This window comes from Hermetia illucens, chromosome 3 (assembly GCF_905115235.1).
Source record: "Hermetia illucens chromosome 3, iHerIll2.2.curated.20191125, whole genome shotgun sequence".
In the NCBI taxonomy this organism is placed as follows: domain Eukaryota; kingdom Metazoa; phylum Arthropoda; class Insecta; order Diptera; family Stratiomyidae; genus Hermetia; species Hermetia illucens.
Window position 1 is genome coordinate 20,306,503 of NC_051851.1, and position 16,088 is coordinate 20,322,590.

The 16,088-nt window shown below is 42.6% G+C and overlaps 1 protein-coding gene across 1 annotated transcript in view; it reads left to right on the plus strand.

Moving 5' to 3' along the window:
• Positions 1 to 16,088, plus strand: part of LOC119651541 (endoribonuclease Dcr-1) — a 37,613-nt gene that overhangs the window by 12,519 nt on the left and 9,006 nt on the right. The window contains exons 5-11 of the mRNA XM_038055172.1: positions 2,034 to 2,273; positions 2,329 to 3,591; positions 3,649 to 3,781; positions 8,187 to 9,394; positions 9,451 to 9,673; positions 9,730 to 10,367; positions 10,430 to 10,671. Of these exons, the coding sequence (XP_037911100.1) occupies positions 2,034 to 2,273; positions 2,329 to 3,591; positions 3,649 to 3,781; positions 8,187 to 9,394; positions 9,451 to 9,673; positions 9,730 to 10,367; positions 10,430 to 10,671 (3,947 nt within the window). The remainder of the gene's footprint in view (positions 1 to 2,033; positions 2,274 to 2,328; positions 3,592 to 3,648; positions 3,782 to 8,186; positions 9,395 to 9,450; positions 9,674 to 9,729; positions 10,368 to 10,429; positions 10,672 to 16,088) is intronic.

Below are 16,088 nucleotides of genomic sequence, written 5' to 3' on the forward strand. Positions count from 1 at the left end.
CGAAGAAGTTATGCACCGAAGTGACATGCATTTTTCCGGCATGATCAATGAATGGATTCACTCAAAACTATAGAGATTTGGTGACTTATCTTCAAATTACATATAACACCGACACGAGATCTTTATACTTTATCTTATCTCTAGAATACAAATTTATTAAAAAGTAACGTTCGATAAAAATTTTGATTCAATGTTGAAATTTTTTAGAGGGACGTTGATGTGCCAGGTTGCAGTTTTGTGCTCAACCAGTGTGATAAGATATGAGTATTAACTCCTCCCTGCGAGCTAGGTCTATATTAGCACGATCATAACAAACGTTTGTCGCGCTCTCCGCGTTCCATCCAGTTCCTGGGATTTTTTTTTAGTATCGCGACTATTAAAGTGATCACTGCGATCCAGTTTGCCTCTGATCTCAATGAGATTGTGATTCTGATTTTACCCTTGAGGCAAGTTGAACAGCAACTTTCTTCTCTCTTCCACAAACTTTGGACAATTGAACATTATGTGCTTCGGATCATCGGACCTAGCGCCGCACTCTGCACTGGAGGGTCGTCCTATAAGTACCTTGGTTGGTAAGATGTAATTTTGATTCTTCGTGTATTTGATCGACCCGTTTATCAAAACACGGGGTCTGTGTATGAGTTCAAGAGCTCCTTTCAGAGTTATTGACCATTTCTGCTACTTCCGTACAATTCCTTCTTAGTGGCGTTTCTGAAGCCAGCAGTCACTTTGGAGGCATTGGTTTTCCTTCTCTCGTAGATATCATGCACCATATTCTCTAATAGATCTACAGGGATCATTCTTGCGACAGGCGATGCTACTCTAACCGAGCTTTACACTTTGATAGTATGAATGGTTGCAATTTCATACATTTCCATGTCTTCAAAATGCCCAGCAACCACTGCTAGCGCCAGATCATCATGGAAAATCGATCAAAATTGTTTTTTGTTGATGCGCAAAGGTGAAGCACTCCGATAATAATAATCGTTGGTGCAATCATCCATATTGGATCAGGGCCTTGAAGTGTTTTAGAGCATTTCATTCGAAACCGTAACGGTGCACTCTAATACATAGTAGGAGGCAATGTGGTCAGCATTGCGCTCGCTTCAGATTATTACCCTGATTTGGCCCAGGTACTCATTCGCAGTTGAGTCGACTCAGTTCAACTAAAAGTGCTCCTAATTTAATTAAAAGCATTTGTGACATCTCGCGTAGTCATCATCTGTTGTACGCCATCCCCTCTAATATTTTCTTCATAGTACTTAAAGTCCTTTGGGGTTTAACGTGAGTACTGGCCGTGAAGGGATAATCCCACGGTCCTCTTCGGACACGGATTGAATTTGGGACCACAATCAGGGCCCCGCCATGCAAGCACAGCGGTCCTGGTTTATACTGAGTGCAGGCTTAGCATTCATACCAGTGGATGCGAGGCCTATCTAAAACCTCTGCTGCAACTAAGGAATACGGCACCCAAGTTGTACAGCGCAACTTCACGCTCGAGCTCCGAGGAGCTCTGCCCGCGATGTAGGCATAACCACAACCACCATGAAACTCCAACTAGGGGGCCAACCACAAATAATCGGGCCGAGAACACATCCTCCAAGAATTATCCTGGAACATATGTTCTCAGAGGACCATCCCGGTTCCCATGGTACCAGATAACCTCCGGTGAGGCTTCGTGGCAGAGCCACTTCAGACGAGTCCCTTGCAGCCTCGGGTCTGATCACCCTCCTCGAGTACGTGGGGACGGAACTCCCCAACGGGTTCATAGTACTTAAAAGAGGACGCCAAACACCTTCAATTTTGTGGGCTTCGGTAACAAGATCAACTTCAGTCTTTTCTACTTGCGTGTTTTTCTCGTCTTGCCGGTGCCTCGGATTTTTTTAACCCAAAAGTGAAGAAGGTGGCTATTCGCTTGTCTGGTACTTTGTTTGGAATTACCCATCGACGTAGCCACACGGGTGGGCATGAAACTTACTTTGAAAAAATTAAATATTTAAAAATATATTCAAACACGTTTAATTTATTTGCAGGGGATACCGATGCCTACAAAAATCTTAGCAAGACGTGTCGCAGCTTTGATAGCTTGCCGAGAGCTGCATAGGTACAATGAGCTCGATGATACTTTGCAACCAATTGGTAAGGAGGCCTTCAAAGCAACTGAACCAGATTGGGAAAATTTCGAATTAGAAAAACTGGATGAACAAATAGTCAATGAAAATTTAGAACCGAGACCAGGAACTACAAAACGGAGACAATACTATTATAAACGGGTATGTTACAATCTTAAATCAAAGATGAATATGCTTTCTTAGTTATTCTTTTCAGATCGCTTCGGCCTTTTCCTTCTGCCGGCCAGTTGTTGGTGCAAGTACGTTCCTCTATAACATAAAAATGACACTCGAATGCCCGATACCTGAAGAGCAAAATACTCGTGGTCGGAAGATCTATCCTCCCGAAGATGCTGTTCAAGGTTTTGGAATTTTGACGCTTAAGAAAATCCCAAAAGTCAGCGCGTTTCCCATATTCACAAGATCCGGTGAAGTGAAGGTGTCTTTAGAACTCTCTGATGATAGTATTATCCTGAACGAGGAACAAATTCAGCGGATTAATCATTTTCTGAATTTCACATTTACTAACGTTCTAAGATTGCAAAAATATCTGATGCTTTTCGATCCCGAAGCAAATGAAAATTGCTTCTTCATTGTGCCAACAGTGAAGAGTGATCAGGGAATTCTCGTTGACTGGGATTTTCTCAATGTGATTTATAATAACACCGAGAAGCTTCCCAAACCAGTTTCCGATGATGAAAGAAAGTCAGAGACCTTCGATCCAAACAAATTTAAAGATGCAGTAGTCATGCCTTGGTATCGAAATCAGGATCAGCCACAATATTTCTATGTGGCAGAAATATGTTATCATTTGTCACCTGAGAGTTCATTTCCTGGCGAAAATTACAGCACTTTTAAGGAGTACTATTTTCGGAAGTACGGGATTACCATACAAAATTCTAAACAACCCTTGCTCGACGTCGATCATACAAGCGCTCGCTTGAATTTCCTGACACCTCGCTATGTCAACCGAAAAGGAGTAGCTTTGCCAACTAGCTCGGAGGAAACTAAAAGAGCAAAGCGAGAGAATCTTGAACAGAAACAAATTCTTGTTCCAGAACTCTGCACCATACATCCGTTCCCAGCATCATTGTGGAGAGCTGCAGTCTGCTTGCCGTGTATTATTTATCGTATCAATGCACTCTTATTGGCGGATGAAATACGAAAACAAGTCTCATATGATATCGGGCTGGGAAAAATGGAAATCGATGATGAGAATTTCGAATGGCCTATTCTTGATTTCGGGTGGAGTTTATCAGAAGTGCTGAAGAAATCACGCGAAGCAAAATTAATGGATGTTTCGGAGAATAATGCGGAACAGGAGACGGAGAAATCGGCAGAGGATAAAAGTAATACGGAAGGTGAGGAGGAGAAGAAGGATAGTGGAAATGATGGAGAAGAAGGCAAACCTAGTGAATCAGATGAGAAAGATGAGAAAACGGCCAATGACTTATTAGAAGAGGCTGATGAGAAATTGAAGGTAATAAATGCTTTGTTTGTGTCGTTAGGATGATGATTTGACTTATTTTTGTTTCAGAATGAAAGCTTCATTGAGATTGGAACGTGGTCGAATGATATGGCGGATCAGTATATGGGTGATAGCAACGAAAACAGCGACGAGGAATGGGGACTTTTGCCACCAAATGTGAACTTGTGTTCGCGTAATAACAGTAAGTCGCTTGAGATTTTTTTAAATATATGTTAAAAATAAGTGCTGTATGCAGAAGATTATGGGTTCTATTCTAAGTAAATATCCTACAGAAGCTAGCTGAGGTATTCTCCACTCCTTTGTTTTTATAATGGTGACTGAACATTGTTATGGGGTCAGAGCTACATTTACAAAGAATTTCCAATCGACCTTGAGAAAATCAAAGTCAACCGGAGTCTTCCCTGCTTATTGTAAAAGTTGACTAATAGGGGTAGAAATTGACGGGCTAGTAACTTGCAAATTTTGAAACTTTACTGCTACCGAAAGGTCAAAAACGCTTCAGATAGGGATCGCCCTCACCGCTACGACCTTTCATCATCAACGGCGCAACAACTCGTATTCGGTCTAGGCCTGCCTTAATAAAGAACTCCAGACATCCCGGTTTTGTACCGAGGTCAGGTCCTTATATACTTTCCGAGCTGGATCATCCTCACCCATACGGATTAAGTAACCCGCCAACTGCAACCTATTGAGCCACAGTTTATCCACAACTAGGCGGTCGTCGTAGAACGTATGAGGAAACACCTTTCGCTCTGGATACTTCTGCATTGACCAAAAGGCAACACTCTACGGATCATTTTGAAACAGTCTAGGGAGCTTAGATCTTCGCTTCACCTACGCTGTTCGAGAAGAATTTCGATAGCGTGAACAGGGGCAGTTCGAACATCTGGAGTACTCTACGCAGGAGGGACATTCCGGAAAACCGATGTTTTCAATCTCTCATCGCACCCTTTTGCATTAATGGCCAAAGCAGCAACAGCGTTTATCAACTAGTATATCTAGATAGTGTCGTTTCTGCCGACGATGGCACCGAACTTGTATCCATTGTCCTAAGATTGCTGACGAGTGGGTCTCCCCAGGAGCATATGGCAAAGAACAAAACACAGCCTCACCTGATAATATTTTATATGAGCTGCACACCCTCAGCTCAATTGGCCGATATGCCGAACCCACCCTTCTATGGTTCACCGTTTTTTCTTGTGTTCCCGCTTAGACAGGATTTTGACAGTATTGTTTTTCTTGCGGTTGGTAATAAGGACCGCCTCTTCGTTTTTGCCCGTCAGGTCCAGTTTAACCATTCGTAACCATACTTTGATGGCATGAATAGTTTCACCTCCATAAAGCTCCACGTCTTCAGGGTACTTCGCCACTACCGCCGCCGCCAAGTCATTTGCAAAATCAATTAACGTTGCCTCCTTTAGCACACCAAGGTTAAACACTCCGTTTGGCTCTAATAGGGTACCTTGTGGAACGCCTGCTGTCACAACATTCTTTCGATCCTTCATCGTATCAAAGAAGTCTCTCCAAGAGGTAACTCTCTATTATCCGAGCTAAGTAACCAGCGACATCCAGTTTAGCCAGGGTGACTTTAATCTAACCTCAGTTGGCCGAGTTAAAGGTATTCTTTACATCCAACGTGATCACTGCGCAGTACTTACCAACAGCCGACGGCCGCTCTCCCACAATGGAACTGCACGCGGAGGTTAGTGCATACAGTGGCGGATCCCCTGTATGGGGGTTCGCACTGGTGAAGGGACTACAGAGTGAATCCTACCTGCTAGTAAGTTCTCCTGCACCTTTTACGGAACAGGTGGAAGAAAGGGAAGCCAGAGACGTGAACGGAACTGACTTGATGCCAGTTTGAGTGATCAAATCTATGCAAACCGGACACCGCAAACCAGTGATGGTATTTGAAATAATAAAAACTTGCTTTTCCTATTCGCTAGTGTTGATTTATATTTTGCTAATGCTGATATTTCGGGAACCACTTGTTCTCTTCATCAGTGCTAACAAGGGCTTGTTATTTGCAAAATATAAATCAACACTAGCGAATAGGAAAAACAAGCTTTTATATTTCAAATAATTTAATCGCTAGAAATACCGCGTAATTACACTCAGACCAGTGAAGGTGTTTAATTGAAAACAGACGAATATTCTGCGGGATGGTAACTGCTATACCTCCAAGTGTGGCTTTCCTCAGAGAAATCAAACAGGACTCTGAGGGCACAGTGTGGGGGAAACCTCGTTACCCGCGGACCACGGCATACGCTTCTAACAGTTTTCCATTACATATTAGACTAAGTTTATGTTGAAAAACATAAAAATTGCCCAAATTAACCGCTCTACTTCCTCTACTCTACTCATCCCTGTCTCTCTTGCCTCGTGCTTACAAATATTGATCCCCTTCCTGACAAGAAGAAGAAAGAATGTTATAGTTTCAAGTAACTAAAAAAGGATGAAATTTCCATTCATCATAAAGGCAAAGAAAAAGACTTTCGACAAGTACGGGAGCGCATAATCGCAAAGGTAATCTCACTTGTGAGAATTAAGTCCCAAAATGAACAAACGATTTTGAGATTAAAAGTCTAATGCAATTTGTAATGGACCATGTAATTGGGGATTTTCAAATTAGACATTCGCGTTGATCTAACAACCTAGAACAGTCCGAACCGGTTGCCCTTCCGGTGCAAGTTAAGATGACGTAAGATGGCAGGAAGAAAAGTACTAGGGAGGCCGGTCCATTTCAAACTGGCTGGCACAGAGACATGTGAGCGCATTTCGACAACTACCTCACTGAAGCTGCACTCACGCTTGCGGACCTGAAAAGTTAGTTTCATGGCGTTTCCATAGCGAGTTATGTATAAGTTCTTATGGGCTATTTTGAATCTGCGTCGCACTCATTTTCTTTTGCGGTCTATGCTGGCGATATCTGTTTTCAGTAGCTATACAGGAATTCCTAATTCGGATTACGATTTTATTTTGATGGAGTGCTGAAACACTTTCCGTTTAAATAACTAAAAATTCACCTGAGAGCCATAAGATTACATGACGTGGAGGTGAAACTAGAAACTGAGGTCAAATATTTGGGAATTACGTTAGACCAAAAATTACTCTGGAAGAAACATGTTGGAAACACTTGTCGGAAAGTCACGAGGGCTCTGATGACTTGTTGATCCATAGCAGGAAAAAAATGGGGTTGCAGTCCGAAGATACTACTTTAGATATATACTGCAATAGTAAGGCCAATGATTACCTATGGAGTGGTAATCTGGGCAGAAAGAACCGAACTCAGCAAACAAGCCAAGGAATTACATAAGTTCCAAAGGCTGGCTTGCTTGTGCATCAGTGGGGCAATGAGGACTTGCCCAACGGCATTCCTGGAGGTCTTTCTGGGATTAACCCCTCTCCATCTGCACATACAGATGCAGGCAAGGAGGACAATATTCAGGATGGCGGGGAGTATCAGTGAGGCGGGGAGCTGCCTAAATCGAAGGAAGATTGATATTCTTTCTAGCTGGTATCCCGAATTACTGATACCAAGGGATAACATGACAACGAGGTTTCACTTCGATAAGAAGTTTGAAATACGTTGGAGTAACAAGGCAAACTGGGAGAGCGTGGCTGCGACATACGGCTTAAACCAGCAACTGATTACTTGGTACACTGACGGATCCCTCACAGCAGAGGGAGTGGGTGCGGGTGTCATTGGTCTAAGGAAAATGTACTTTCAGCCAATAGGTAGGTATACTAGGATATTCTAGGCGGAAATATACGCTATAGACAAATGTGCCTCCTTTAATCTGCAAAGGAACTACAGGGGGCAAACATAGCTATTCTTACCGATAGCCAAGCAGCGATCAAGGCACTTAGGTCCAACCAGGTGAACTCTAAACTAGTGTGGGAATGCCTTGGCAGACTGAATACAATCGGCTCGTCCAACAAGGTCTGGATACTTTTGGTTCCAGACCATGCTGGGTCGGAAGGCAACGAGGCAGCGGACGAACTAGCCAAGAAGGAAGCAGGGACGCCTTTACAAGGGCCAGAACCCTTCTGTGGAATCGGAAGCGGTTTCATGGCTATGACTCTGAGAAATGAAGAGGAACGATTGAAGGAAGTATAGTGGACGGGCCTACCAGGGATGGAGCAGTCCAGGGTGCTTATTGGGGGATACAAACCCATGCGCACAAAGGATTGCTTAAACCTCACCAAAAACAACCTCCGAATCATAGTGGGAATTCTCATTAGTCACTGTCGGCTAAACTATCACTTAGGGATATCTACGGACACTGCCTGGAGGTTTTGTGCGGAGTGTGGTGAAACCTCTATACACGTCCTGGGACAGTGTCCGGCAATTGTGCAAAGTAGGTCGAGGCATCTGGGAGAACACTTAATACCAGATGAAAAGTTGAAAGATCTGGAAGTAGGGAACATACTAAAGTTCCTGACGGTTATTGGCTTGCTTGAGATACTATGATTAATAGGTACACTATAACCAGTAAGAGGGGCACAATAGTTCTTTAAGGACGCGGTGCAACTTTCCCTTAACAGAATAATAATAAAATAACTAAATTATATTAAATTTTCAGCCAAAATTCGTTATGGCTCACCGACTTCATGGGACGTAGGAACGCCAAATCACACCCACCCAATGAACAACTACTACAGCGATTCAGATGCATCATTCCAATCGGAAGACGATTATGATATCGCTTCAATCGATAGCAACGATGATCACGCCGGGCCAATCAGAATTGAGTTTAAAGCCAATAATGTTGCCGAAGCAATTGAAACTGAGGAGGAAATTCTCAAACGTGAAAAACAGTTAGCAATAATTCAAGACAGCAACGCCAACGAAAAATATTATCAAATAATGAAAAACATCGAAACGGGTTTCGATTGCTTTCTTCGAAACGAACAAGACACCAATGCATTGCAAGACTATGAACGTTTCGAAAAAGAATTTTTGGAATCAATTGAAATTTTAAGAAAAGAAATTCTTGCCTCGGGCATGCTTATAACCCATGAAGCCAATTTAACTCTTCCAAAACTAGAGGCGAAAAAAGTGGAGTCTTACAAGAGCGATTTCAAAACACTATGTCAGTTAGTACCTTATGTGGATCCAGATGAATTGCGTTCTTTTTATGAAGTTAAGGGCATTAACGTAGACGATGGTGCCAGTTTTAAAATAAGACTGGACGATCTTATAGAAATAAACCGTAGAAACTTAAGCAGTAAACCTGAGGGTTATATAATCGACGGAACTGGTGATATTTTCGATAACTTTAGTGATAGCTGGACACTTGTCCGGAAAAATGATCAAAAATTAATACAAATCGATTACAACGAAAAACCTATATCCCTGAATGGCTTTGCAACCGAAAATGGATTTCACACAAACACAGAAACAAGAAAAGATGCAGAAATTAAGTTTAGTTTCGACTATCAGCCAGATTTAGTCGGTCATCCGGGGCCAAGCCCTAGTATAATACTACAAGCGTTAACTATGTCGAATGCCAATGATGGAATCAATTTAGAACGACTCGAAACTATTGGCGATTCCTTCCTGAAATATGCAATAACTACATATTTGTATTGTACTTATGAGGATGTGCATGAGGGCAAATTGAGTCATCTCAGATCGAAACAGGTTTCAAATTTGAATCTGTATCGATTGGGCCGACGAAAGGTCTTAGGAGAATGTATGATTGCTACAAAGTTTGAACCGCACGATAACTGGCTTCCACCTTGTTATTATGTGCCAAAGGAGCTCGAGAAGGCGTTAATTGATGCAAAGGTACTGAATTCAGTCTAATTCAGCTACATTCGATCTAAAATCATTTTTAATTTCAGATTCCAGCATGCCATTGGAATCTCGCTGATTTACCAAACGTTAAAGAACTGAGTAGTGAAGAAATTTGTGAGTTAGTGAAAAGGAAAGCCCAATCGCTTGGATTAGGAGAAGATATGGATATCGAAATTACTACGGAGGCCGCTAAACGAGATGGAGTTGAAGGAGCTGATGACTTTCCATGCTTTATCCCTTACAATTTGGTTACACAACATAGTATTCCAGGTACTTTACTCAATCCCAAGTATGTTCGAAATGTTAATTTCTGCTGTTATTGCCAGATAAATCCGTTGCCGATTGCGTTGAGGCTTTAATTGGAGCCTATTTAATCGAATGTGGACCGCGTGGAGCTCTCTTATTCATGGCTTGGTTAGGTATTCGAGTTCTGCCAATAAAGAAAGTCAAACATGACCCGTGCTCACCGGTGATTCCTGGGAGTACACGAGCGGATGATGACAATCAAGTAGTGATTTATGGTGAATGGACTCCACCGAAAAGTCCTTTATTGATATTCAGTCCAAATGCTCATGAGTCTTTGGAACTTTTGCTCGATGGTTACTCGGAATTCGAAACCGCAATTGGATATCATTTCAAGGATCGATCATATCTACTCCAAGCCATGACTCACGCAAGCTACTCACCAAATCGATTATCGGATTGCTATCAGCGATTGGAATTTTTAGGAGATGCTGTTCTAGATTACTTGATAACTCGACATTTATATGAAGATCCGAGGCAGCATTCACCTGGAGCTCTGACGGATTTACGATCAGCGTTAGTGAATAATACAATTTTTGCATCTTTAGCAGTGAGGCATGGCTTCCACAAGTACTTTCGCCATTTATCGCCTGGATTGAATGAGGTGATTGATAGATTTGTGCGCATTCAACACGAAAACGGGCATAGTATAAGCGAGGAGGTGAGTTAGGTCTGTTTTCTTTACAAGAATCATCTTCTAATTTGGTGCTACCTTGGATTTAGTACTACCTTCTCTCTGAGGAAGAATGTGATGATGCTGAAGATGTGGAAGTGCCAAAAGCATTAGGAGATGTTTTCGAATCAGTTGCTGGTGCGATCTTTTTGGACTCGAATATGTCATTGGATACAGTGTGGAAAGTGTACAGCAATATGATGAGACCGGAAATAGAACAGTTCAGTAATTCAGTGCCAAAATCACCGATTCGTGAATTACTTGAACTGGAGCCTGAAACAGCTAAATTTGGGTGAGTGAATTGTCTTTATGCGTTTTACCTATTGATTTGAGCAGAGTTATCTCAAGATTGGAAAAATGGTTTGTTTTTGTTTTTTTTTGAAAATATTCGGGAAATATTCAAACTATCTCCACCTCGACATTCCTTCTTGCCAGGGAACAGATGTGGAGAGTTTGGAAATTGCTTCTTAAGACGGCTAGCTACGAACTGTTAGGCCTTTCAGTTACGCTTGAACAGTCCATGTTCCATCCCACCGCCTGTTAAGTTGAAAACATCATACACGTACTGGCAAGCAGGATGGCGCCATCAGTTTATTCTGGCCATGAACGGCGTTGAGATGTAAAGTTTAGATATTTGTGTTTGTGAGCATCTAAATCAGAACACTCGCTGCTTAAATGGCCTGTCCGGCGACCGTCGGCCGGGCGCCTCAACGCACACACTTACCGATTTGCCTAATATTCTTTCCGGCCAGCCGGATGACGAATTCTTTTCAATCGATTACTGGCCGCCTGAGCAGTCCAAATTAACAATTATTTTACTTGCTTGCTTGTTTCCAGGTGTCTACGCTACCTAGGTTTGGAAATATGGTTCGCAGTTTTTGAAAAATTCAGCCCTCCTCATGTCTTTAAAAAAAACGTGTGTCTAACATCTCAGTGGAATTGAATCTTGCACTGGAATAGAACTAGAGTCCCTAGCTGCCTGTGTTATCGGGCTGGCGTGGCCTTCATGTAATCCTTTCTTATTTCGGAATCTCACGTCAACGATTTAAGGAGATGTCACTTTATGACAAATTTGTTTTAGTTTTTAAAATATTGTGGAGGAGCTGGAGGAAAGGAGGGTTGTCAAATTAGATGTTCTTTCACAGCTTTTGCGTCTATCATTGTCATCAACGGCGCAACAACCGGTATCCCGTCTAGGTCTGCTTTAGTAAGGAACTCCAAACATCCCGGTTTTACGCCGAAATCCACCAATTTTAATCTATATTCCTAAAAGCTGTATAGTGTCCTGTCCTAAGCCATGGCTCCATCTGAGACAGGGTCTGCCACGTCTCCCTTTTCTATCATAGATATTGCTCTTATAGACTTTTAGAAATGAATCATCGTCAACCATATGGATTAGGCGACTTGCCCACCGCAACTTATTGACCCGCATTTTATCCACAACCAGGCGGTTCGTCGTCCGTTCATAACCTTTTTAGGCATACGATCGTCACTCATTCGATGGACATGCCCTACTCACTGAAGGTTGTAGTTTAACGAATTTCGAGACTTTTAGGTCATCGTACAGTTCATAGAACTTATGGTTGTACCGGATGCGCCATCCACCACGGTTGAGAACTGCTCCAAAAATTCGCCAAAGTATTTTCCTTTCGAATGTGTTTAGCAAATTTTCGGAGGATTGGGTTAGGGTCCAGATTTCGTACCCATTGCGTAGTACTGGTCGTACGATGGTTTTGTATAGGTGAAGTTCCGTGTTTTTGTGCACATGTTTTGATTTCTTTATGGGAAGGGTCGAGAAGAAAGTCTTATTCACTAGCTGCATCCGGCTTCGTCAATCCCATTGGCGTCCTTTGACAGGCTGCTATGCAGATATATAAAGCTGTCTGCGAATTTGATGTTGAGGTCCCCTACGTTAATGTTCGAATGAACTGGCATCCTACTTCTTTATTACATAATTACTTTCGTTTTGCCGGCATTGATGCGTAGTTCAAATTCTTTCGCAGCAGTATCAAGAGTATGCAGAGGTTCCTTTGCGTCGGTCAGTTTTCGGGGCATGATGTTGATGTCATCTGCGTACACTAACAATTGTATCGACTTAATGATAATTCGAGTGCTAGGTTGAAGAGCGTCGGTGCCAGTCCGTGAGCCTGCTTCCAACCAGTACGTGTTTCAACAGGATCAGCCAACCTGTGCTGGATCCTTACCTGTCAGATGGAGTAAGTCAGTTAAAATAGCGTTTGCTGCCGTCGCCATTGTTGATGATAGTTATCGTTTCGATGCTTGTAGTCCTTTTAAATAAAATAAACCTATGTAGCTTATCCTACTACAATATATTTTTATAATTTGTAGATACGTATTTCGAAAGCTATTTACGCTCTCCCTTAGTACTTAAGCTACTGCTAGCTTATGTACTAAGGAAATTATAAAAATATATAGTAGTGGATGAAGCTACATAGGTTTATTTTATCGTTGATGATGTTTCCATTTTTGTCCTTGCAGAGGCTAGTCCTAGGCTGATAACGGTTCTTAATTGTATTAACTAGTCTATATGCTTGTCTGGTGTTTTTATTAGCTAGATTTTCATTAATGTTCAGCAACTGCTCGTCAAAATATTTCCGTTTTTTCGCTGTATATGCCTGTGCCGTAGCATCGTTCAGGAGTTTATCAGCTGCGACGATTTTGGTAGGGTTGATTTCCGCCCATCTTTTACCAATGAGGACGTGGTCAATTTGGTTGACGGTATATGCGTCTGGTGATTTCCAGGCCGGTTTACGACAAGGCTTCTACTGCTGTCGAAGTCAATAAACCGTTGATCATTGTGATTGCATTTCTCATGGAGGCTGTGTCCTCCAGTGGTTCTCCGATGCCAGGTTTCATTCCGATTTTCGCATTAAAGTCCCCCATCGGTATTTTAACATCGTTTGTTGGGAGTGCATCAAACAGTGTCCAGGGGTGCATAAAACTCGTCTTTCACTGCATCTTCCTTGACTTCAGTCGGCGCGTGCCCATTGCTTTATAGTTAATAAAAAAAGAATCCAATTGAAGGCTACATCTGTATCTAAGGCATCTTCCATGTTTAGAAATCTATATTTATGATGCAAAAATAATAGTTTATGTGGAAGAAAAGTATAGAACCATAATTGCCTGCCATTCTTTAATTCCATGCCAGAACTATAAATTATTTTACTTAGTTCGTTTCAAAAAGGCTCGAATCTGGGCCGAAACGTCACAGTTGTAAGTTTTATAAAAATAGTTCCTTTGTTTACTATAGTTCTTTTGGAGTAAAACTATTAAAAGGAAAAGTTTCCAGTTTAACTACAGATTTTATTTTTGAGGATAGTAGACACGTGTTTCGGACACAACATGTGTCCTTCGGTACTGGTTTTGTAAGATTATAAAACTGGAAACTTTTCGTTTTAATAGTCACAGTTGTACAGGGTGCGGCAGCATAACTTTTTCCAAAACTCAATAAAAACTATTGTATGCATCGGAAAATATTTATTTATTTTTTATAATGTAGGTACATGTCTAAAGTTTTTATTTACATTGTTTTGAAGATCAAATCTGTTAGGTGACGTCCCCCATTCTCCATACATTGCGTAAACCGATTTCTGGCGTTTGTCATGACTGTTGTTAGCATAGCAGGTGTGATGTTGGCAATTTCTTCTTGGATGTTGGTCTTCAAATCTTGTAGGGTTCTTGGACGGTTCACATAAACACGGGATTTCAAAAAACGCCATAGAAAAAAATCACAAGGGGACAGATCGGGAGAGCGTGCCGCCCATTCCAAATCGCCTCTAATTGAGATAAGGCGCCCTGGAAAGTGTTCCCTCAAAACAGCCATCGATGCTCTTGCAGTGTGTGCTGTTGCACCGTCTTGTTGGAACCAAGTGTCCCCCAAATCCAAATTTTCTAGCCGTGGGAAAAAAAAAATCTGTAGCATGTTTACATCATCATCATCATCAACGGCGCAACAACCGGTATCCGATCTAGGCCTGCCTTAATAAGGAACTCCAGACATCCCGGTTTTGCGCCGAGGTCCACCAATTCGATATCCCTAAAAGCTGTCTGGCGTCCTGGCCCACGCCATCGCTCCATCTTAGGCAGGGTCTGCCTCGTCTTCTTTTTCTACCATAGATATTGCCCTTATAGACTTTCCGGGTGGGATCATCTTCATCCATACGGATTAAGTGACCCGCCCACCGTAACCTATTGAGCCGGATTTTATCCACAACCGGACGGTCATGGTATCGCTCATAGATTTCGTCATTGTGTAGGCTACGGAATCGTCCATCCTCATGTAGGGGGCCAAAAATTCTTCGGAGGATTCTTTTCTCGAACGCGGCCAAGAGTTCGCAATTTTTCTTGCTAAGAACCCAAGTTTCCGAGGAATACATGAGGACTGGCAAGATCATAGTCTTGTACAGTAAGAGCTTTGACCCTATGGTGAGACGTTTCGAGCGGAACAGTCTTTGTAAGCTGAAGTAGGCTCTGTTGGCTGACAACAACCGTGCGCGGATTTCATCATCGTAGTTGTTATCGGTTGTGATTTTCGACCCTAGATAGGAGAAACTGTCAACGGTCTCAAAGTTGTATTCCCCTATCCTTATTCTTGTTCGTGCTTGTGTTTGACCAGTGCGGTTTGATGTTGTTGGTTGATTCGTCTTCGGTGCTGACGTTGCCACCATGTATTTTGTCTTGCCTTCATTGATGTGCAGCCCCAGATCTCGCGCCGCCTGCTCGATCTGGATGAAGGCAGTTTGAACGTCTCGGGTGGTTCTTCCCATGATGTCGATATCGTCAGCATAGGCCAGTAGTTGGGTGGACTTGAAGAGGATCGTACCTCTTGCATTCACCTCAGCATCACGGATCACCTTCTCGAGGGCCAGGTTAAAGAGGACGCATGATAGCGCATCCCCTTGTCGTAGACCGTTGTTGATGTCGAATGGTCTTGAGAGTGATCCTGCTGCTTTTATCTGGCCTCGCACATTGGTCAGGGTCAGCCTAGTCAGTCTTATTAATTTCGTCGGGATACCGAATTCTCTCATGCCCGTGTACAGTTTTACCCTGGCTATGCTATCATAGGCGGCTTTAAAGTCGATGAACAGATGGTGCAACTGTTGTCCATATTCCAACAGTTTTTCCATCGCCTGCCGCAGAGAGAAAATCTGATCTGTTGCTGATTTGCCTGGAGTGAAGCCTCTTTGGTATGGGCCAATGATGTTCTGGGCGTATGGGGCTATCCGGCCTAGCAAGATAGTGGAGAATATCTTACAGATGGTACTCAGCAACGTGATACCTCTATAATTGCTGCACTGTGTGATATCTCCCTTTTTATGTATGAGACAGATTATGCCTCGCTGCCAATCGTCAGGCATTGATTCGCTGTCCCATACCTTGAGCACAAGTTGGTGAACCACTTGGTGTAACTGGTCGCCTCCATATTTAACCAATTCGGCTGTAATTCCATCGGCTCCTGGCGACTTATGATTTTTTAGCCGATGAATTGCACGGACTGTTTCTCCTAAACTTGGTGGTGGCAGTATTTGTCCGTCGTCTTCAGTTGGCGGGACCTCCAACTCGCCGATGTTCTGGTTGTTCAGTAGCTCATCAAAGTACTCAACCCATCGCTCTAATATGCCCATTCTGTCGGAAATCAGATTTCCCTCTTTGTCTCGGCAGGATGAGCATCGAGGTGTATAAGGCTTC